A 24,224-nucleotide genomic window follows, 5' to 3' on the forward strand; every position below is an offset into this window, starting at 1 on the left:
GGGGCCGGGCTCGGTGCGGAGCGCCCTCTACCCCCGTCTCCACGTTCGAAACTCTCGCTCGCCACTCGCCGGGCGGACGGCGCAGGGCCGCGCCTGTTCGTCGCCTCACGGCCGGGGGAGGAGGCGGCTGTCGGGCGCCGTGGGCTCCTAGCAATGCGGGTACGAACCGAGCGGGCCCACGGGGAGCCGGCGGGGGCAGCGCCGCTGCGCTTGGCCGGGTCCCAGCAGCCGGTGCCGGAGCCGCGAGGCTGCCCCCAGCGCGCCGCCCCTTTCCCCACAGAGTGGCGGGCGCTGCAGCCAATCGGAGGCGGTGGCGCTGTCAACATCGTGGAGCGCGAGGAGCGGCCGCCCAATGAAGGGCCGGGGGCGGGGCTTAGCCTGAGCGGGCGGGGGGGGGCGGAGCCGCTGGGGGGCGCTGGTGAAGGGACGGGGCCGCGCCGAGTGAGGGGTGACCTGTGAGGGGCCTGGGGGACAGCGCGGGCAGCGCCGCACTTGTAAGCGGGCGGGACGCACACGGAGCCGGGGAGGGCGTTACAGAGCGACGGGAGGCGGCCCCGAGGGCGCAGACGTGGCGAGAAGGGTCCCTGCGGGGCCTGAGCCCGTGGGGCCCGGGCGGCTCCTGAGGACAGACTGGGGCGTTGCAGCGCCGGGACTCGCTGTGCCTTTTGGGGGTCCCTCAAGGTCCGTGGGGAGATGGGGGCCTGGTGGTGGGGGGGCCCGAGGCGCCCTGTCACCGCTTAGGGGTCTGCGAGGGATCGGAAGGAATCGGGTCTGGCTCAGGAAGCGATGCAGAACCTCACGGGCTCTGTGTTTGCACTGGCGCCCGCGTTCGCATCGAAATCAGCGCCGCTATTTCTGAGTTAAAAACACCTCGCAGCTTGTTTTTTTTCCAACCGTGCCCCTTTCTGCAGCTACGTGGCCGTGTAAGGACCGGGCTGTGCTGTGGGATCGATGGATGACAGCGCTCCCGCAGCACAGTTACAGCTCACGAAGATGTTTTTTATCGAGAACAGACTTCTAATGGGGTTATGAAACGAGCCTGTGTCACAGCTAAGTCCCACCCATTTGCTGTGCTGCTGAGATAGGCCACCCATGATTCCATCCTGGGGCTTCGGGGGTGACTGGTGCAGCCCCCATCCACTGCTCCGGTGACACTCCCATCCTCAGCTTTAGCTGTCACCTTAGCGCCTGATAACCTCCAAGTTTTGTAGGCTTCTGACCTCCAGAAAAAGAAGAAAGCCGTGTTTTTCTTCTTCTTTTCTTTATCTCAAGAAGCTCTGCCAGAGTTATGTGTGTGTCTGTGATCACTTCCTTCCAATTCTAGCATTTTCAGCCCTACCCAGAGGAGATAGTGAGTGAGTACCCAAAACCATTTCTGCTAAAGCCAAACAGGCACCAGTAAAACAGGGGAAAACAGGGCAGATGTCCATTAGTTTCCTTCTGGTGAAAATATTTTATATTTCTGAAACTGTTAGAGACATATCTCCAAGAACTTGCAAATAATGAAAACTTGAATCTGTAAAACCCATCAGCATGTCTTGGTAAGCCCTGTAAAAAGGAATAGTCATGCTTTGGAGGTGCTGTGGTTCTTTAAAGCAGCAGGAATTTATTCTTGGCATTATCAAACTATCAAGATGATATTTCTCAATGTCTCTTTTTGCTTTCCATCCATGGAATGATCATAAGGTTTTTCTTTGGTGTTAAAACACAGGCTGAATTCACCAGGGTGTAGAACATGCTGAAATAAACCCTATATAAGAACTGATTAATTAATGTATTTCAAGGGTTTTCTTAGTGAAAGAATGCAAACTGGAAGAATATTTTAGTCTCTCTCCAGTCAGTCTGCTTTGAGTGCTGTAAGACTGTGGCCCAAGTATTGTTTATTTATTTATTTATGATGTTTTCAGTTAACCAGCTGCTGTTTCCAACCACCATGGGATTCCCTTTTGGCTCTTTTTTTGTTGTTTTATTAATTGGTCAGAAATGTAGCTCAAAGCAATTTCAAAGCTTTCTGAATTAATGTTACATAATAGCAATGAAACAAGTGATCTGTGAAAGAAGCAAGCCAAATATTACACATGGAAATGGCAGAATTGGTCGATCCCAGTCTAACTCAGTTGGTCTCAGTTTTATAATTTTTGGCGAGTGTGTTTCTTCCAGTGAAGGTTTTAATAGGAGATTTCACACCTTGCACATGTTGTGTGGAGCCCCAGATTTAAAAAGAAAACAACCCATCAGACCCAAACAACACGGTTTTACCTGGAATGTTTTGCATTCAGCTGTCCTTTACAGCCCAGTCTGGATGTCTTAGGAATCTCTTGGACTTGTGGGAGGCCCTGCAGGCACGAGGCTGACTGAGCAGCACCTGTTTGCAGGGATGGCACAGGAGAAGGGAGGGAGCCTGGTTTTGGAATATTTGCACATTCTGAGGTGGTTTGGCTGACACAACTTCAGTGCTAATTCTGTTTCTTCACATGATGAAGTCAAATGTTTCTTTAAAGAAAGAGAGTGATGCTTATATCTCTCTGTTTTCAGGGTGATGTCATATTTGGGACTAAGATATGGAAAACAGCAATGTGGTGAATTCTGTACAAGAAACCCCTTCATCCTCTGCAGACTCTGATGTCAGAAACACCCACAGCTCTGGCTGTAACTTGAATTCTAACAGGTAATGTGCTGAAGGAATCACTAACAAATACTTCTATTATTTTGGTTCTGCTTACTTAGCATGCCTTCACAATAATATTGGTATTAAGGTGAAATTTTATTTCAACATGATGAGAGCCCTAATGTAAATTGAGTGTATCATTCTCTTCAGGCAGACTGGCATATGCAGTGTATTGTTTGGGCCACTGTGTTGCACACCTGACACAATAAATAATTGAGCTGTTTTTCCTCATGTTTCACTAGAAGTCCTTCATCCAATCCCAATGGAGTTTCTGGTTACTCAGGGAATACCAGGTCCTCATTAAAGCCTGGTTCTGTTGAGCTGCTTGCCTCCTTTATGCAAGATATCCAGAACATTGGCCATGCTGACTCGGAAATTGTGAGGAACTGTGAGGTACTTGATATTAAAGTTTATTTTAAAAAAGTGGTATTAATGTATTAATACTTATTATTTATGTATTAGTATTTATTACAAATATTAATAATATTTGCATTTTGGAAGACAAATCTAATGATACAATTCAGCAGCAAGATCTGTGTTTATTCTTAATGATGGGACATATCCTTTTGCAATAAACTAATCACCTGGCTGGATTTTACTGCAGTTTTATCTTAGTGATTTACAGTAATTTGTCTTTCTATCTTGGTGTTTTATAATATGGATCTGAACATTTTTTCCTCAAGTTACAATAAAGATAGCAACTTTGTGAACTGAAAAATTTAAACCATTAAAACTGTATCACATCAAACTGGTCTGAAGTGATCCTAGAAATTAGAAAGTGTTTTTTCTAAAAGTGGTTCTATTTTGCTTGACTTATTTATACAATCCATTTGTAAAGATGTGTAGTTTGTTTCCAGATTTAAACCAATGCAAAAATAATGATGTGCTTTCAACGAACTGATTCTCCTAAACGCTTTTTTGGACATTTTTTTGTCCTTTTGTATTTTAAATTTTATCATTATTTGTAGTCATCAGAAGGAACATCAGTTTTCCACACCATGGGCTTGTTCTTGCAGATTTTTGAGCTTCCTGGCTGGGATCCATCCAAATGTGTGTTGACAGATGCTTAATTTGGGTTCTCTTTAACACCTCCAGGAACAGAATATTGATGTCTGTGTCCCGTGTCCTGTGCTTCAAGCACTAGGCTCCATAAACACAAAATATTTTTTAAACATCAGATTTTGCCATGTTTCAGGAATGCTGTATATTTGATTTTTTAAAAAATTATCTCTTAGTTTCCATGACATAATTAAATGTGTCATGGCCTTTAGCTGGATTGTTGAGATTGTTGAGTTTCCTACTAAAGTAGATGGACAGAAGGGTGTTTAATTCACAATTTTAGAATTGCCTATGATTAATGAAACTGGAATCAACCTTTCCAGAACTTGACTGTTCTTTGCTGGCAGCTGTTCCTACTTTTAGTTTCCACTGATTGGCATGGTGGGGGCTGAATGCTGTTACTCAACTTTGTGTTATATCAGCACCCAAGGATAGGATTGCAAAACTATTTGTAGCCAGAGAAAAAGGTAAGAGGTGCAAAATTTCTGTGCTTTAATTATTTTACTTTGTGGTTTAATAGGCAAGGTGGCTACAGCTACTGAGACTGGTAGAAAAACAATGCCAGGAACAAATAAATGCCCAGCAAGAGCAGTTCCACCATCAAATCCAAGTAAGTAATGACTGTTCATGGAGCTAGATAAGGCTGAATGATTTTTTTTCTCCCTCCAACCCCACACTCCTCCAAAACAATGCAGAGAGGCAGTTAATGCAAGTGGATGACTGGAGTGCTGTTTAAAGGATGCATATTTGAGACAGCCTTGGCTAATTAACAGAGTAACTGTTAGGAACCATTTTAGGAGTGATTTGTGGATTATTTGTTTTCAATTATTTTGTTTTCACGAACATTTGGTTCAGAATGCTCATATGATAAGGGGATTTTGTAGGTACAAGGTTTTTATTATGGTTAGAATGTATAATTTCTAATTTTGAGACAATAAAGCTTTATTTTCATTTAAAAAATGTCATATAACTTATCATCCCCTCATCCAGAGTGTATATAGCTCAGGAATATCATCACTGTAATAGCTGAACACCTATTTCACCTTCAGTTGAACAGTTTTCCTTTCTAAGAATGAAAAATAACCCATGTGAAGGTTCTTATTTTTGCTGTTTATCCATTAGAACAGAAGAAATGTATATATAACAGACAGTAATACTATAAATATATAATGCTTAATATCTTCATCATTTTGGTTGCTGTTTTTCCCTTCCCTTTCCTGATGCCCTCCACACTAGTAGTAATCAACAGTTCCTGAACTGAATTACCAAGAGGTACTGTCCTTTTATCCTATCTCCTGTTTCTCCTGCCTCACCTTCCCACCTTCCTCCCCTCCCTCCCATCTTGTTATTTTCATGTTTCCTTACCCTTGTTTTTCCTTCCTCTTTCTGTAGTGGTTTGATTCACTTGTTGCTGATCATAGTCTTTACTAATCCATCGTGTTGGCTTTGATGGTTTTTGTATTTTTTTTAATAGGAAAGGCTACCTCTGGAAGAGCTGAGGGTGTGGTGTCAGCAGGGACTTACTGCAGGGGTTGCCACACTAAACACAAAATCAACAGCTGTAACTGAGTTGTGTGAATGCATTAAATAAAACAGATGGAGCTATTCCAAACTTACACCTAGTGAAAACACAAGCAACTCAACACATTCTAGTGAGAGTAATAAAATAACACAAAAACAATCTGCTTTTTGTGGTAGAAAAGCAAGGTGCTGCATCAGTGCTGACACGACTCTGAGTTAAGGTTTGCTCCATGCTGGGTGTTAAGACCAGCTGTGCTTATAAAAATCTCCATCCATGTGAGAATAGGGGTAAAAAGACCTTGAGTTCATTTTGGAATGAGTGGGGTCAGCCCTTGGCTTATGTGATCTATACAATAAAAGATAACTGTGCCAGGGACAAGCTGTCACCAGCTATGGATCATCCCATTTTAAAATCTCTTTATCAAAGAGAATTTAAAAACAAAATTACAATCCCAAGACTGTAGAAAGCACATCTTTTTTTCCCCACTTTTTTCATCTCTTGCAGTTATTTGTGACTATGCAAAAAGAAGTGAAAATGCAGTTTAATTGGAATAGGAGCCTTTCACTTTTCCTGCACAGGGTATTAATGACAAAGATTAAATGTCAGCAGTGAATCTGATCTTCTTTCTCCCCTACTCCAGCTCTGTTCTTTCCCTTCTGTGCTCCCTTCCCTACCTTCCTGACAGTTGGATCACAGAATTAAAATACAAAAGATTGCTGCAATCATGATTGAAATCATTAGCAGAACACAAAACTTAATGGTGGAAGGAAACTTCATCCCAAGTTTTTTGTTTGTTATTTTTGGCAGAGAAAGGCTGAACTGAAATTCAGTTGTTTGTTCTATTGCAAGTTAATAAAAAATCTGAGGCTTGGTCCTGACTAGAATTACATGTAGGTTCCTCTGAAATTAAGTCTTCTTTTTTATTTCTTACTTTGAGAGAATAAATAATTTTTGTTCAATTTGTGCTCTGCAGTTGCTATTCACATGTGAGTAATGTACTGTAGTTCCGTGAAAAAACATGAGTTCCATGTGCTTAAAATTACTGCAAGTTTTTTTCTTCTTTCTTTCCTGAGGGAATTAGTTTGAAATATATTCTTGAAAACAATTCTATGCTGTGTCTTGTCATGTGCAAGAGTTGTGTGCTCCTGCAGTTCAGAGCTCTCAGTTGAGCTCTGCAGAAGTGCTGGCCATGGGCACAAATGTGAAATCTCTTCACAGCCCTTGGCAGAAGCATTAATTATTTCTCAGAGCTGTTTCAGTATTGCCAGTGCACAACTGTAAACATTAGAACTTAAAAAAATGAATTTCCTAATATGCTGAAATAAGTCTTGTCAGACATTGTAGACTGAAGAGTAAGTGACCTGTTAAATCTAATTATCCAGTTATGGGTTTGCTCCATTCTATCAGACACCAAAACAAACAAAAGGTAGAACTTTGGACCATATGGGCCTAACAGCATAATACCTAAATTGGGTTTTTTAAAAGTTGAGTTTTATGCAATAATCTTGCAGAGGTACATTATTCCTATTCTCATAATAGAGTATGGTTAATACTTCCATTAAAGCATCCTTGCAATCTTTAAAAAGATTATATATCCAAGTGAAAAAGTGTTTCAGACCTGAATTTAGCCAAACACCTGGATACTTTGTATTTCTTTAGCTGGTTGGTAGGTAACTGTATTTGAGGGCAATTAGTGAATACATTCATGCATGTTTCTTACATGAATAAATGACTACTGCGACTCGTAATTCACTGCATGGAATTAAGGATTGTTCCCATGGACATTTTACTGTTATGCCACAGTATGTATTTATCTACTTTATGCATGAGATGTCTGCACATGAAAACTTGGAGTTATAAGGAATAAATACTCTAAATCTCCCACTAATAACATGAATCGAAGATGCATCAAAATAGGAGCGTGATTTATGGCAGGGTGTGACGGGAATTGTGCCTTTTCCCCCGTGCAGCTGATTCAGGATGAGATAAAGCAGCTGGTGAGGTTTCAGAGCAGCACCTGGAGCCGGGCTCTGCCCACCCAGCTCCCGGCCACCTTTCCCTCCCTCCCCATGGGGATGCGCTCGGAGGCGTTTGAGGAGCAGGAGAGCCTCGTGAGCCAGCTGAGATCCAGCGAAGGGGAGAGCCAGCCCGAGGCCTCCGAGGTGCAGCAGGAATGTGCGGGCAGCGAGGCCTCGATGAACAGCGGATATGGCTCCCTCTCCACCTCCGAGCTGAGCCCTGCCCAGCCCAGCAGGGGCACAGACTGCACCACGGAGCAAACTGCCCACGGAGCAGGGCTGCAGAGGGATGCAGACAGCATTCCAGATAAAAGAGAACTTTTAGCAAACAAGGAAAATCGTTCATTGGGAAGGAGTGATATTTTAGTTTTTCCAACTGGGTTTGAACATAAAGCTGATGAAGATCATCAAAGTGGGAAAAAACCCGGGTAAGTGTTAAACTTTCCAAAGATACTAATTTATTATAGACAATCCTTATTCAGTAAAAGCTGGGAACATGTCTGAGTTGAATGGAACCTCTTGATGTTCTGCTGCTCATTAGACAAATATATTAATGTAGCCTGAAGTTTCTGAATGATGCGGGTCTGCATCTCCAGTGTTTAGCTGTTATAGATTTATTTAGGGGAAATACCTTAAGGTGTATATGTGTGTTTCTTACCATCTAGTAAATCTTTAACATCGTGGGCACAAAAGTTGAAACAAACCCAACCAAAAAGAGTAACTGCAGATGAAGTATGTGTGAACTCTATGCAAGAAAGCGAGAGAGTGAAGAGATTACCACTTGAGAATGTAAGTCTCTTTTTATTTCATTGTTTTTCTAATGCTATTCTTGTAACAGGTATTTTTTCAGAGTTGCAGCAGGTTCTCATTCAGCATATATTGTCATATTTTAAGCATTTAAATTCCCATTCACTTATTTAAAGTTCATGTGGGCAAAGTTTACTTCTTGGATCATTCCATACTTAGGCACAGAGCTATTTTGGCTTATTTTATTCATTACCTAATTTTTGTTTAAACACCTCCCTGAGTGGCACATGTTCTCTCCTTGTAGAGATAATGGCCACACTCAGCTGAGGTTTCAGGCCTTGTAATTTTTGAAGGATCTTTGATTTCAGCTGGTGATGCCTCTTCTGGCACACAGGATTCTTTGTGTGTTAAGGCATTAACCACTTTGCTCAGGACAAAAACATAGGCACGTGTCTTAGGAAATATCAGTTTAATTATGTGGTTTAGCTTAGTTCCACTTTTGGCTATGATTACCCTCAATATAAATTCTGTAGGTTTGGATCATGCTGTATAATTGTATTTGATCTCTTTGTTTAAAAAGACTAGTAACATTTACATGCAATTTTTAAACATTATACCCTTTTTTTTTTCCCCCTTGCCTTGTGATTTTCCTTCTGAATTTGTTTTTCCATTGTAATTTTAGACAAACCTTACTGATGCTGCTTTGCCACCATACACTTTTTACCTCAATCAACCCAAGGAAAGTCCAAATTCCATAGTATCAGAAGCTTCAGGTATAGTTAATTTCTTGTACTTAAATTCCCTTTCTTTTGAATTCTCATTTTTAAAACTCTTACTGGAATGCATCTCCAATAACTTCAGGGAGGTGAGGAGGATTTAAGCACTGACAAGCTTTGCTATAGCATTAATTCTGCTTCTTGCTCCTGTTTTCAAACTGCTGGCAGCTCCTGTGTATCACTGCTGGCAGATGTAGGACATGCAGCAGTTGGGATTTTTTTCCAAATTTCTCAGTATTTCAAAGTCAAACTTTGTGCTTAAAACTGTTTCATAATGGAATTACTGTTAATATCATGGTAGGATATCAAATATTAGCATCAATGGTATGGTAATTACAGGAGTTCATGGTAATAGAGGCAGAATTCTTTTAAGCCGAGGGCACAATTATTTAATTGTGTGAATAGTCAAGAATAAAATAATGCAGTGTGTAATGTGGTGATTCTTTAATTCTGGGGGGAGGGTTGCTTTTTTTGTGTTTTGGTGAGATTTGGCTTTGTTGTTTCGGGGGTGTACGTGAGGGGTGGTTGTTGGTGGGTTTGGGGATTTTGGTTTTTGGGTTTTTTTATCAAAGCTAGGCAACTAATTCACATATTTTGATCATAACAGGGTGGATTCATTTCAGTAACAAACAGGGGTACAGAGATGCAGCCCTGCAAACTGTGTATAATTATTGCTTCTTCACAAGCCACTGAGAGAGGGACACATTTAAGAAATTGAAGTGGGATTGAGGCTGTGTCTGTTCCTCTTGTGCCATCCCTCTTAGTCCTGGTAGTTTGTCTTTGCATGCTACAGAATGCTGCACAAACTGGAGAGTTTGTAATATCTGGATTATTCCTTGGGTGGTACCAGATTTAAGTGCTATACTGAAATCATTAGAAATGTAACTGTGGTAAATGAAGATTTTGCTCCTTGAGCACCAAATCTGTATGTTTTAACTGCTTTATAGCTTTTGTTGCTGGTGCTGTGTGATGTGAGACTGATTATGTTGCCTGTGCTTTGCATTGAGATTTTGGTAACTCCTGGCCCAGTAACAAATGCTCTAATGACATTCTTCCAAATAACTAATACAGCATTCTTGTTACTGAAAAAATAACATTTTACTAATGGATTTTGGATTCCTGTTCTATAGCTGCGAGCTTGAAATCTGTAATTTTAATTTTCTTTTGGTGTTTTTTCTTATCAGGGCTTTCATACTGGAAGTTAGATGAAAAGGAGATGTATCACACTTTACCAGAGAATTTCAGAAGTGAGTTACCAGATGTTTTCTCCACAAAAGTATCACCAGTTCAGGTAAACTCTGTACATGTTTAAACATTGTCAGGTAGTTGCTTTTTGTCTTTGCTGTTTGCCTGTGATGGAGAGAACCAGCCCTCCAGAAGTTACATTCTCTGTGAGAGAACTCTTTTGTTATCCCAGTCTTTTGTTATCCCTGGCTCTTCACTATTCCTGTACCCCACTAACCTCACTTGGAATTTACTGACCTTTTGTCATTCAAAAGAAGCTGTGTATAGGAGATGAGAAGTGACTTAGTAATATGTTAAAGGTGTATGTGTCTTGTTAAAAACCCTTTTTTAGCTGGGTGCATTAAATAAAGCTGCCTGTTCTGAGCTGCTTTCTTAGCTAAACCCACTCCAGAACTTGCTTATCTCTGTTGGGGGTGGAGGATTGTGTTCAGAAAAAGTAATGTAGCAATTTTGCCTGTTGAAGTTGTGTTCTGCTGATGAAAGGAAGTTATCATCACTGAAGGACATTTATCATAAAAGACAAAGGGAAAACAAGCAGATGCCAGACCAGAGTTTTATGCCTTCTTCCCAGCCAAGTCACCCACCAGAGGTAACATTAATTTCTTTACTTCACCTATCAGTTGAGGGTGTGTTGGGCTGGTTTCACAAGGCTTGGCCCCTGCTGCCACCTCCAGTGTTATACTGGAACAGCAGTTTGAGCAGCCGTGGGATGAAGCAGCTCGGGAAAGGATCCAGCTTGAAGGAACCTCTAAGAACAGCCTGAGCAGAGAAGCACCTCTGCTGCACAACCTTGAGGATGCTGCAGGGACGGATCCACTGCTGCTGAGGCTGCAGCTGCTGAGCTGCACGTGGAACTGCAGTGGCAGGGCTCTCCCAGTGCTTCCCACAAGACAAGTTCCTTCCACCCATGAAACAGAACAGGCACAGGTTGTGGAAATAATTCTTTATCCTATCTGTTTTTTTATACATCTCTCAATTCTGTATAATATAATAACCCAGTAATGGTGGCTGCTGTGTGACTGTGTTGTTTAGGTAATTGATGAAGTGCTTTTGTAACCCTGAAAAGTTATTGTTTCGACACACAAACAGTCCTTCAGGTTGCATAACTGAAATTTCAGAGGTTTTCTAGGAGGCTACAGATCTTGGATATGTCCTTTATTAATGGAAACTGAGAAACTCAAGTTGCAATTGATGGGAATGTGTATTGTCATTTCAGTGTTACAGCTGCCTTAATTTTATTTGTCACTTCCAAAAGATTGTAATAATATTCAATATATTATCTGCAGTATGTTATATGGTTTACTGATGTCTTTAGATAAAATTTGTTCTTGTAAATGGAGTTAAATCACAATTTTTTTAGCACTGTAACTAATTTCCTAGATCTTGACATTGGACCCAACCCTGCATATGAAACCAGGCCAGCAGACCCAGGGACGCTGTTTTTTCAATACTCCTGAGGACTCTACTCCCTTTTCTCCAGACTCGATGGCAGAGCCCGAATTTCCAAGTCATTGTGACACAGACTCTTTTTCACAGACAAGTCCCTCATCTCAGTTAGATGATTCTCCAACACATCCTGCCAGCAGCAGAGCTGTGCACTTGGACCTGTGGAGAAATCACCCATTCCAGAGTGAAAACAGGGTCAGCTCTCCCTTCCCAGTGGCACACAGGGATGCTGACAATGATAATTCAGTCAACACTGAGGAGGAAGAAACACTGACTCTAACTCCATCTTCTGTTACTCAGTGTGCTGACAACAGTTTGCCAGATTACAGCCTTTCAGTGGCATCTGTTGAAGATCCTGTGGTAATGTCAAAGTAAGTAATTTTTTCTTCTTTAAAAGTCAAAAGTTTGGTACTTTCATGAATTGGAATGAAAAAGTAGTAGTAAACCAAACAAAATATGTGAGTTCTCCTGGTCATGTCTTTTTATGCATAAAAATAAAAATACATCCTTCCCTCATAGGCTGTGTGAGGGAGTTCATTTAGGTAGAGAATTTCAAAGTTTGGGGTGGTGTGGTGTGGTTGTATTTTCCTCTTTAGAATCAAATGTGGAGAAGCACAGAATTTACTGTGCTTAGGAAAAAGAAATATCCTCCATTCACTGTTGGAGTTCTGATGATTTGCACATGGACGGGCAGACAGGGCATATATTCCATATATGAGGGCTTGTAAAAAAGTAAAGCTTTATATTGTGTTTGTATATATTATTTGTATATAATAATCATAATATCTACCTCTAATAATGTGAAGACTTCTCTGCCTTGGATGACAAAGCTTTAGCTTTGCTTTAGCTTGAATGCAAGTAGAGTTTTGTAAGAGACATTTATATGCTGAGTTCATGATGTGCAAATGAATCCAGCAGTGCATGGTCATGTGGATAGCTGGAATTTTTAAAAATTCTTATATTGAAAATAGGATTAGGCAGAACCTGAGGGAAAAACACGCTCGACACATCGCTGATCTACGAGCTTACTATGACTCTGAGATACAGAGCTTAAAACAGCAGCTGGAGTCAAGCCATAGAACTGCTGCATCTGAGGACCTGAAGAAAATCAATCAAAGCCTTGCTGACAGGTGCTGTTTGTCCTTCTTGTCTTTCTCTTTACATGGTACTCTTTATATTTTAAAGACTGAGTATCCTTGTTTGGAATATCTTGACCAGTTTATGTCCCTCTTCAGTTCTGAAGATTTCATGCATCTATGATACTAATATTTCCCTGTTAAGTATAAATTTTGCATTATTTAATGCAGTTGCTAAGTTGTGGCTGCCCCATCTCTGCTTAAGGGCTTGGACAGGGCCCTGAGCTGCCTTATCTTGTGGAAGATGTCCCTGCTCATGGCAGAGGAGTTGGAACTGGAGGAGCTTTAAGGTCCCTTCTACTTCAAACTGTTCTGTGGTTCTGTGGAATCAGTTCACTATTGTCAGATAGTAAATGTGGTATTTGGACCACAGTTCTTCTTTGACCTCTTTTTTTTGTGGAGCCAGTGCAAGCTTTCCTCAGGAATGGCTGGCAGGCAGAGGTGCTGAGCAATTTGTGATGGAATGATCTGTGTTGGAAGATTGTGCTCTCCTGTCATGCTGGTGAACATCATCCTCCTGTACCTTCCATGTCACAAGCACAGGTGACATGGGACCAGTCCTGAGTTCAGTGGTGACTTTACCCTGGAGTCTGTGTGCCCCAGCTGTGCATTCCATTACCTACAGCTTGGATGTTTGCTGGACAGAGAATATTGATGTGATTTCTGTATAATTATTGCCAGTTAAAACTCATATTGCAAATTTAGACAGCTGAAATACTGCACAAAATTTGTGTATTGCCAGTTTCCTTCTCACCCCAGACCACCACAGCCCTTCTGAGCAGAGACACTGCAGGGGCTGAAAAATGTGGGAGGAGGTCACAGGCTGGGCACCAAAATTCATGGGGATGCTTGAGGGAGGAAAAAAGGCTATAAAATGTAGATTTATTATTTGAAAATTTCAAGAGATTGGTGTAATCTCTGTGTTTTAAATAGGTGTGACCAGTTAGATGCAGCTCTCAATGAAGCAAGTGCTCGCATAAAAGCCCTTGAAAATAAGAATAATCTGCTAGAAAAGCAAATGGTAAGTATATGTTCTTAAATCAAGTTGCTTTTTAAGTAAAAGGGTAAAAGAATGAACTTTTTTGTTAATAAGCTGATCAGTATTTCCATACTTAGCTCTTTTTATTTTTAACCTTTCAACCTTTCCCTTAATATATAATATCAGCCCACATGTTACACGGGGACTTTCCTACCTGAGTTTCTTAGGATTCCCTACTTGAATCATCATCACTTTTGCTCATGAACTTTTTTCCAGGTTAGCAAGGATCAAACAAAGTTCTAAGAGTGAAATACTGTGATGTGATTTTTATGTTTCTCTTTAATTTTTTTAAAATTTCTCTATTTTTTTTTAATTACTTTCTTATTAGAGCTGCAATAAAAGCAATCTCACTTATGCTTGGGCAAAAATACTCTAAGTATATTTGCAGTTTTTATAGCTAAGCCAGATCTGTTTGCTTGTGCATAAATTAATGCACAGCTGCAATTGTTAATCAAAAACCAGGACACTCTGTCATGGAAGTTGAACATTTTGTCATCAGAGTTAGACACCTGCAGAGACTAATTCCACCTTCTTTTGACATTTTTCTGTGCTGGGAAGTAAGTCAATCAGATGGATTGGAGGCTTCACCTCTAGATATTTAAAATCCTATAAAATAAATATGTTTTTGGTGGCTTTAATCTTCATTTTCATTCTTTCCAAGTCAAAGAAATTAGCAAAAATCTTATTTAGTTCACGTACAGGTGTACCCTCGTTTTCTGTGTGGGTGAATTTAAGATAATTCTTTGACCTGAAATGAATAATCTGCCAGGGAATAAGAATGTTTTAATCATTCAAAAGAATGTTTTCTGTCCTCCAGGCAGATTGGAGAGACCGTTTCTATGCCATCAGTGACAATTCCAAAGTCCTGCAGGAGCGGCTCGAGGAAATGCGCACAAGCCACAAGGAGAAGGACAACACCATCAGCCGCCTGAAATCGAGGCTCAGGGAGCTGGAGGAGGCTTTTGAGAAGGCTTACAAGTTATCTGACAATAAAAACACAAGGCTCCAGGAAGAAAACAAAATGTTTCAAAATGTGAGTAAAAAAATGGACGACTGTGTTGACAGCAAGTCCCAGGTGTGAAAAATAATCTGAGTTTACAACTGGAAAGTCTTAAGGCACAGCAAGAAAACAGAAGGAGTCAGCTGACTCCTTACTAGGCTAGGTGTTGGGGGGCACTGTGGACCTAAAAGATATTTAAAAACAATTATTTAAGGTAGCAAGAGTTTGCTTGATGTGGTAACTCTTGCAGGAGTCTGTCTCAGGAATTTTAAGACTCTGAAGATATTATGTGAAATTATTTTAGAAAGTAATTTTTCCTCTCTTAAGCTTGTTGGAGATGGACTAAACTTTTCATACCTCATCCCAACTTACTAAAACTGTTCATTGTGTATGATTTTAGACTGAATCAAATGACTTATTCCTCTGATTCTTCAGGAAGAGCTTTATGGAATGTTTAAATGGACTGGCAGAATAGATATTAGCTGGAAAAGCTACTTCATGCTTTAACTTCTTTTTACAATTGAAATTTCAAAAGACAAAGTCTCTTTTAAAGTGACACTGAGGAATTTTACTGGTTCATTCATTCAGTTTCTTTAGAGACACATAATTTGAAAATTAGAAATACATTCTGTAAGTAGCTCTGTCTCCTCTTGTCCTGTCTATAACTTTTTGTTCCAATTAGAATATGATAAGAAGAACTTAACAAATACTATTAAAGTACATTTTGTATCCCCTGTAGTGCTTCTGCATGTGTTAGCCAAGCTGTTGAGATGATTTTACAGCAGCCAACAAAACTGTTAATTGACTGTGGTCTCACTGTGGGTTGATGTTCTCTTGTTTTGCTTTAGCTTTTAGGAGAATACGAGTCCCTTGGAAAAGAACATGAAAGAGTAAAGGTAAGCACACAGTGGATAAATAAAAACCCAAACTTGTGAACTTTGTGATAACATTCAATGGGATTAGCTGAACTAACTGAAATATTTTGAAAAAGCTCAAACAGAAAGATCCATATTTATCTTTACTGATAAATTCCTTCTTCAGAGTCCTGGAGGGAAAAGGAAGGAAACTGGAATCTTATTTTCCAGTCATAGACAACAAAAATACTGCAAATCCAAAGCTGAAGAAATTTAATGGGTCCTTTGAAATAGGAAGGTGTAATTGATGTATTGTTTTCAAGACTGATGTTACTTGGTTTTTATTTGATGCACTTCTGTAGTTTCTGAGCTTTTTACATTTTTCTTTGTGTCCTTGTAGGATACATTAAATACAACTGAAAACAAATTGCTTGATGCAAACACAGAGATTTCTGATTTGAAAAGGTAACTGTGAAACTTAATATTGTTTTAACAATATGAAATACAAACTGTGGCCTAAACATCTACTCCCAGAGTGTGAGGGCTGTAGATCTTTCAAGTTTAATTATGTTTTATGAAGCATTTAATGTTGCTTCGTGCTACTGTTACAAAGTGAAAATCTCATTAATTTAGGATATGCATTTTTTTTCTATTTCCTCTGCTTCCACAGCAGTGTTGCCTGGTCCAGTCTTTCTGGCCAGATTAGCTGATTTATTTAACTTCAAATTCAAATACATATTTATATCCATATTTAGATAGAGATGCATGGAGACAGAAATGCAGCAGTTGCTCTCGTTCTCCTTCTTCATCCAGAATATTTGAATAAAAATGAGCAAAACTCTTAAGAAATATGATGTTTCTTTTATGCCATTTAAATCATCTAATAATGCATCTTTTTCAGGACAATTTTAAAACTTGAAGCTCAGCTCAAGCAGGTGGAACATGAAAATGCACTAAAACTTCGCCATATAAGTGAAAACCATTTAAGAACCTCTTGTGCCAAGTAAGTAACATTCAAACATGAAAACAATGTGTTTTGGAATAGCTTTTAACATGTTTTGGCTAAAAATGGATCAAGATGAGGTCAGTCCATGGGCTGGACTGGATTAAACACATGTGACGTCATCCTGAAATTGGATGTGCCAAGAAATTATTAAACCCAAATAAATACTCTGGCTAATGTATCTCTGACTTGGCAAGCTGTCCCTGCTCTTCCCAAGCGAGTGTTTGCTAGGTCTCAGCTGCTCAGCTGAATTCCCGTACTCCACAAAGATCTTGGGAATACAATCTGATAGTCCAGTTAGACATTGGAGGTTTTCTTTGTGTGCAGTTGGTTTAAAAAGCTGATTCTTGCTTAGTATGGTTCTAAATGTAGTTTGTGCAGGTAACCTGAGAGTAGAGTGGAAGTTCAGTTAGAATGAGCACTCTGGTTTGAATTGGGAATTTATGTTAAAGATATTAAAGTTGAATATCAAGTTGGTTTTCTTTGTCTGAGATTTTTTTTATGGCCTGAAAAACTTTGTCCCCCTCTGGTTTTTATTACTCAGTTATGGCCTGTTCAGTGTGTCTCCCATTTCAGCACTGATGCTGTGGATCCCAAAATGACAATTAATATGATTTGGGGATGTCCATTTGGATGTATTGAACAGGAATATCTTGGGGAGATTTGAATTCTGATAATTACAAAGACAGAAATAATTTATTTATTAATATATTAAAGGGACAGATTTCTGTTTAGAGCTCTTTTAATATTTATGAACCAGACCCCTCAACAACGAACAGAAAAAAGAAGGCCTGGACATGGCAGGCCATATTCATCAGGGAAGGGGGGATGTAAGAGCCAAGATGGATTTAGAAGTTAATCTGTCCCTAACTGATCCCAGAGGCTCCAGGAAAGCCTCATTCCAATTGAATGCCCAGCAGGATAGATTTACAGAATAGTGCCTATAGTTCATAGCTTGGGTAAACAAGACCCTTTTTTCCTAATTATCTGCTTTTCTGGTATAGAAATCACATTTTTCTGTTGATATCTCAAGATAATGATATACTAATTGATGCCTACTAGTTGATATTTATCACTCTTGGGTCATCAGTGCTGGCTTTTCTTGTTTTTTGTTCATTTCTCTAATAATTGTTGTCCAAAGGAAAGTTGGGATCAGATGCTCTGAACTACTGCAGTAATAACCAAATGTTTTCATTTAATTAGATGAGATCTACATGCAACCCAAACCTGGGTCTGAGCAAGCAGTATTAAATTACAGGAAGATCTTTGTGGAGCTCTGCATTCTGAGCATATTGTGTAATTTAGACTGAAACCTTAACATACGATATTTTTCCCCCCAAATATTCTATTTTTACTTTGCAAGCACGTTTTAAAAAGCAGATATTTTTTCCACAGTATTTACAAATTTATTGTATATTTGTCTCTGTTTACTGGAATAAATCACAAGTTCTTCTTATTAAAAAAACAAAACAGAAACAAACAAAAAACCTCCAAACTCAAAAGCCTTTCATAATTTTGAAGCTTTTTATTCCCACAGCAAGTTAGGAACTCCTGATGTCAGCAGGCGAAAGTGGTTGATACCAGGAGCTGAATATTCCATCTTCACTGGGCAGCCTTTGGAGAACCAGGAAAGACCCAAAGACAACAGGCTGGAAGAAATCTATATTCCTTCTAGGTGAGTTGGTTTCTGAAATCTGAAGTAAACTAAAATCTGAGCTAAATTTCTCCATGCTTTTCTTTATTCTGTTCATGTTTGGGTATATGAAATAAAATAAAAAACTTGATCTTCTCTTTTTCCTTCCACCACCTCACATTCTTTAAGGCACCATTCTCCTCCTGAGAAAGACTCCTCACAGGAAGATTCTTCAACAAACACAATAGAAAAGAAAGAAAATGAGATGTCAGAAGCACCAATTATAAAAGCCTTTAAAGAACTTGAAGAAGGAAAAATATTTAAAGATTGGGGCACACAGACAGAAAAAGAAGACGCACCAGCTAGTAACTCTTATTTTTATATTCCTGAACGTGTCTTTACTGGCTTTTCTTTGTTTGCATGTCTTTTGGCTTTGTTATTCTCAGCATTCAAATCCACCAGGCTTCAGTGATGGGATAAAAACGGTTTTAGCATGCAAACTTGTGGGGTTCTCCTAAGAAGATTCAAAGTTAGATATCTGAGTGATTTGTTTAGAATAGGGGGAATGCAGAGGTTGTTGTCAGGTCTCAAGCTGAAGACTAGTTAATGTCCCCTTTTCTAAGAATATCTCAGTATTTATAAACATTTAATGGAGTCCTAACAAAGCTCTGGCTGCTGTACATCCATTTTAGTTTCCATGTTGTTGTATGGGAATGGAATTGAGGAAGTGTGACTGCCCTGAGCTGTTGTAACAACGCTGGTTTAGAGAAAACACTGAGTCTTTCTTAAAAGCTTATATTCTGGGCCTCAGGCAGATCCTTCAGCCTTTCCCAAAAGATGCTTTTGTCCTGATTTCCACTGTTTCTCTATTAAACAGTGTAAATCAGCATCATTTCTTCCTCATACACTGCAAAGATCCTTTTTAATGAGTTAAACTCTGTTCCATGAGTAGGAAGATAGACTTGAGCAAAACAGCACAAATATGTTGATGTGAGGGAGAAAAAGCTCAGTTCAGGGGAGTATTTGTGAGTTCTTGTGTTGAAAAATATTGATTAATATAACAACATTTTTCTTTTCATTAGAACCATCAGCTCGACGTCAGACCGTTGGGTTTGTTGAAACTTCTTTGGTTACAAACCGATCTCCAGAGAAAGGGAAGGACCAGCACAGACCCAAACGGTTCAGCTCCCCCTCTGGCCAGAGGTCATCGTCCCTTCCTCCTGCAAACAGGAAATCCAGCACTCCCAGTCAGTGCTTTTCTCAGCTTTGCTTTGTGTTACTCAAAAAGTAGAAGCAAATCATGAGAGGCTGCTCTAGAAGATGGAAAAATAGGGACAGGATTTCTGTGTTGTTCTGACAGTCTGAAAAAAAACCCCATGTCTGTAATCACAGAATATGTGAGAGTTCTAAGTTTATTTTCCTTTTTCCATGTTGTGATGCACTTCTCATCTAATTTAGATAAACATAGACAGCTTTGAAGAGCATTCTTTTAAGCTGTAAGCGCATGAGTGGGAGGTACTGCACTGGGGAGTTTGAGGTAGATAAACATACTTTGTCTTTTGCAGCAAGAAGAGAGATAATGTTGGCACCAGTGTCTGTGACATACAGCCCAAAACGATCTCCAAAAGAAAACTTCTCTCCTGGATTTAGCCATTTGCTCAGCAGAAATGAAAACACAGTGACAAGGTACGAGTCTGGGGAATACAGTTGTGTTCTGATCATTTTTAGAGCAGCAGGATATTTATCCTGGTTTAATGCTGCTGTTTCTTGTTCATTAAATGTCCTTGAAAATCAGCTGTGAAGATTTCTGAATATGAAGCTAAGTTATGCTTTTTAAAATCTGGGAAGGAAAATCTAGAATGATTGAACAGGATTTAGAACACTTGCTGTCTTCTTAAAAAAAAATTGCTTATTCAACCAAAAGATGAAAAAGTAGAAAATAATGTATTGCTTGATACATGACTGCTGACAAGTAATTGCTGTGTGCTTCCTGCTCTGTAGATTTGATATACTTCTAGATGACCTGGAAACCGGTGCTACTTCTACTTTACAGCACAATAATCCAAGGAAAAGGCTCCAGTTTCACTCACTAGAGGATCTAGAAGGTAATCTGTCAAAGTGGAGGGAAATTGTTCTTTATTTTTATACCACAATTCTTTCCACAGTGGTAGTAGCTGCTTAACTAGAAAGCTGACTCTTTACTGTGTGAAGTCCAGCTTTTACAAATCCTCTAAATCTTGCCTTATTCCTGTAGACAGAGAAATCATATTCATACAATATTTTATTTTTATGTATATGTGTGTGTGCCCAAACACAGTGGAACAAGAAAAATAATTAAATTGAGAAAGAAGGGCAATACATTTCCCTGTGATTAACTCAATTATCCAATGCATATCTTAGTGGGGTCTACATTAAGATGTACACACTGAGTCATACTAATAAAATTCTATTGCTAAACATTGCATTATGGACAGCAAAGAGTAACTAATAAAACCAGTTGTTTCAGATTTTTTGAAATGATTGATCTTTTCTCACTCCTGTAATCCTTGTCACAATGTTCTGCTTTTTGGTTTTGTCCATGCTCTGATTTAGACTGGTGTTTGCATGACCACCAGTCAGCTTGGTGATATTTAGAAATGTACCAGTAAAAGTAATTCCTAATTAGGACAACACAGGAATCTGGTTTTTAACCAAAAAATATGCTGTGTTTCAAAGATCACTTGAAAGATGACCCATACAAATGTTCTGCATTCCTTTGGGAAGCTGTTCAAGGCAAGTGACTGAGGCTTTGCTCGTCCCTCTCCTCAGTTCATGCACTGCCAAAACCACACTGCTTGTGCTGTCATTAGTTTATTTTTCTGTCCTGTGTAACAATTTCCCAGATAATTACAGAACAAATAAAAAGACCCCTGTTCTGTTGATAGGAAGGCAGCATTCAGGTGTCAGACACAGCTCCTGCACTGAATCTGTCAGTAATGGAATGAAGAAAGCGGCAGCTTGGGAGGAGAGGAGCCAGAAATATGAGGCAGTGCAATCACCTTGTGAGGAAGACTTCAAGTACACAGCAAGGATTACAACTCTGGCTGAAACAGAGAGGCTTTTTGATGAGCTGACTCACGAAAAGCAACAGGCAAAGATTATTTTTGTTTTCAAGTTGTGACAAATTGTAATTGTGTGAGAGGTGAAGGATGGAGCCATTTATCCATGGAATGCATGGCTGAAATTCATCCACGACTTCAGTGTCACGTCAGGAATGTGCCATTATCCTTCCCTGCTCTACTTGCAGTCCTTCCCTGTCCCTAAATTCATTAAAGGAGAGTCACTGTAACAAACAGTGTGGGTGGGAGTTGGCACAGTATTGTGGTGTTAAAGAACAAAACTCTACATGTGTCTGTAATCCATACACCTCACCTCTCTTTCTGTAAGAGGAGTTAGGAAGGCTCTTACTGGCTCTTGAAACTAATTTACAGCTGAAGTGTTTTCTCTTATTAGATTGAGGCTGCACTGAGCCGAATCCCTTGTTCTGGTGGAAGAATGACCTTGCAAGCGAGACTAAATCAGGTGAAAAAGCTTCTCTCTATTACTGTTCTCTTTTGTTCTTCCACAGTTGAGAATACATAATGTAGAAGAAAGATCCTCTGGGTAGTAAGTGTGATTACTGTGGGAATTTTTATATTTTTGTTTTGTTTTTATGTTATGCTTTTATATTGTTTAATATCTTCTATTTTTTGTACATAGTATGCATTTTGCTAAATCACTGCAGGAATTATCTCTTGTGCAACACTGAAAGGGAGATAAAGGCAATGCATTAACAAAATGCAGTGACTATGAAATAGATCCCTGAAGCTGCAGAGAGAATGTTGTGCTGTAGGAGAAATTGCAAAGTTTAGTTTTTGTTTGATTGGGTTTTGTCTCCTTGAAAGTACAAAGCAGAAAGTAAGAAGGTGAAAATGACTGGTTTAGGTGGAATACAGGGAAGTGCTTTCTGTGGAAAACTCTGCAGACTTTTAATAAAAACAAGTCTCAAAGTTGTCTTTTAGAGGTCTCTGCAAAGCCTTCAACCAGCATTTCCTAAATTGTAATCCCAGGCTGTGTTATCAATTTATCAATTTGAAATTAAAAGTGCATTTCAGGAAATCAATACTGCCACTCACTACAGTGATCAGCAGTTTCCTAAATGTGCCTCCCTAATTATCAGCCTTTCCTAATTCTTGTCAGGTTTCTCTGGTGGAGTTTTGTAAGTCACCTGTTAAAAAAGCCACCAAATACATAAAAATGACATGACAAGTTTGTAGGTCTGCCTCTCTATTTGGGTGATAACAATGCTCCTTAGGCCTCAAAAAGGATAGCAGGAATATAGGAATGATAGCAGTTTCCTAATTTTAGGAGGATCATTGGATTTTATGATGTATTATTAATGCTTTTTGTTCTTTCTTTTAACTCTTCCTTTTAGGAAGCCCTGGAAGATCGTTTGGAACGAATTAATAGAGATTTGGGGTTAATACGAATGACTCTGAAAAGATTTCATGTTTTAAGAACCTCTGCGAATCTTTGACAGTTCTCTCTTGACTGCAAATATACTTTTTTTTTTTGCACTAATATATAATGATGCACTCAGTAAATGCAAATTGTTTTGTATTTTTATAAACCCTGAAAAGTAGTTTTGCAACCATGTTACCCTTTACAAACAGCAATATTTTGTACTTCAAACAGCCACCTCTATTTTAAATGTATTTTTGTTACACCTGGGAAATCAATGTTTATCCTGTATTGTAATATTTTTAGAAATATTATTTTTAAATAGTGATATTCAATTTATAATAAGAAACTAAAAGGCAGCTTGTTTTCAGAAAAAAATGGTAGTTGTTACCCTTTTGCACTTGGTTTTCCTCCACCATTTTATAAATATTTATGGTGTGATGTAAATATTAGCCAAGAGGAGATTTTGAACTTTAATACAAAAAGCAACATGAGTTACCTGTATTAAAGAGAACTGCTGTTCTGTGGTAAATCCTTTTAATTTAAACCTTTAACATGGATATTTCTCATTGTGACAGAACTGTGAGCAATACTTACACTGTGGCTGGCTGGGGCAGGCAAATCCTTCTCTGATTTATCTGATGTCTCCCAGCAGTGACAGTGAGGGGTGTTTTGATACTGTGAGTACCAGGATTCACCTGGCAGCAGCCTCCTGTCTCCCAGTGAACAACTCAACTCCAGCTGACACTCCAGGACTGGAACTCCTTACCTGAAGTCACTGGTTCCACGTGCCAGACTGGGTTTTGTGCCAGTGTTCTGTTCGTGTACATTTCATTTGTATTTGTGAGCATAAACCAGTTTTTCTTGGTGAAAAAATACGTATTTGCCAGTTGATATATTGTTGCATTACTGTCCAACATTGATATTTTGGTTTGTATTTTAATATTAAATAAATGTTTAATTAGATTCTTTCCTCCTGCCCAAGTACAGTAATAGGCTCTGGGATATTACATCAGCCATAATGTAGGTTTTAATCATATTTTGTGTTTCAAATTCTGTCCTTGTTCAAGATGTTTAGCCACCAATGATGTGATTATAGGGCCAGAATAGCTGTCATAAAGGAAGCTTGAGAAGGTCTGATTCTAATATTAGAGTGCTGTGGTTTAAGATTTGATGAAGAACTGTCCAATCCATGCATGGCGTTTTCAAAAATTCTGCAGATTTTTGCAACCCCTTCTGCCCTGTGGATACTTCAGTGCAAGATCAGAGCAGGGAGAAGTCAAGGATGGGAGTTACTCATTTTTCCCTTTACTCTAAAATGCAGAAATTGTGTCTGAATGCTTGGAGAGGACTTGCTCCAATGTATTTCCAGTCTCCACAAAGAGACGTAAAATTCTGATGGCATTCCACGTTCTCACTGGTAATTTTTACTTAGAAAGGGTGGAGGGGGAAAAAAAGATTCTTCCCTGCTTAGCTCTATTCAGCTGCAGTTTCCCCACTATTTTGTTATAAACAGGTACAATTCTAAAGCTTTCTTCAGAAATATCAGTCAGCCAGCGGGATTTTCACGAGTCCAGTAACGGTCTTGTTTCCTTTCAT

At 39.3% G+C, this 24,224-nt stretch overlaps 1 protein-coding gene across 5 annotated transcripts; it reads left to right on the plus strand.

Moving 5' to 3' along the window:
* Positions 1–21: 21 nt before the first annotated feature.
* On the plus strand, positions 22–23,609 carry MPHOSPH9 (M-phase phosphoprotein 9). Of its 5 annotated transcripts, none has more exons than XM_014254001.2 (24): positions 22–159; positions 2,536–2,668; positions 2,911–3,061; positions 4,248–4,337; positions 7,220–7,695; positions 7,933–8,056; positions 8,697–8,787; positions 9,975–10,081; positions 10,499–10,624; positions 11,416–11,852; positions 12,453–12,611; positions 13,551–13,638; positions 14,474–14,689; positions 15,505–15,552; positions 15,911–15,975; positions 16,412–16,513; positions 18,051–18,188; positions 18,336–18,511; positions 19,229–19,393; positions 19,712–19,832; positions 20,148–20,251; positions 21,071–21,276; positions 21,639–21,707; positions 22,600–23,609. In XM_014254001.2, exons 2-24 carry the CDS (start codon positions 2,562–2,564, stop codon positions 22,699–22,701), a joined length of 3,468 nt encoding a protein of 1,155 aa, XP_014109476.2. In that variant the 5' UTR covers positions 22–159; positions 2,536–2,561; the 3' UTR covers positions 22,702–23,609. The 5 variants fall into 5 exon arrangements, with proteins under 5 accessions (XP_014109476.2, XP_087921268.1, XP_014109479.2 ...); XM_088065142.1 differs by having other exon boundaries at positions 11,572–11,852; XM_014254002.2 differs by lacking the exon at positions 22–159 and adding an exon at positions 413–494.
* Positions 23,610–24,224: the final 615 nt, after the last annotated feature.

This window comes from Pseudopodoces humilis, chromosome 20 (genome assembly GCF_049639895.1).
Source record: "Pseudopodoces humilis isolate 2021_Gansu_Grassland_sample_001 chromosome 20, ASM4963989v1, whole genome shotgun sequence".
Classification (NCBI taxonomy): Eukaryota; Metazoa; Chordata; class Aves; order Passeriformes; family Paridae; genus Pseudopodoces; species Pseudopodoces humilis.

Excerpts from the sequence above, each read along its gene's own strand:
- MPHOSPH9 (XM_014254001.2), top strand. The coding sequence starts at position 2,562 with ATGGAAAACAGCAATGTGGTGAATTCTGTACAAGAAACCCCTTCATCC. Across the intron at positions 10,082-10,498 it reads CAAAAGTATCACCAGTTCAG|TTGTGTTCTGCTGATGAAAG; the intron begins GTAAACTCTGTA and ends TGCCTGTTGAAG. Across the intron at positions 15,976-16,411 it reads GAGATTTCTGATTTGAAAAG|GACAATTTTAAAACTTGAAG; the intron begins GTAACTGTGAAA and ends CATCTTTTTCAG.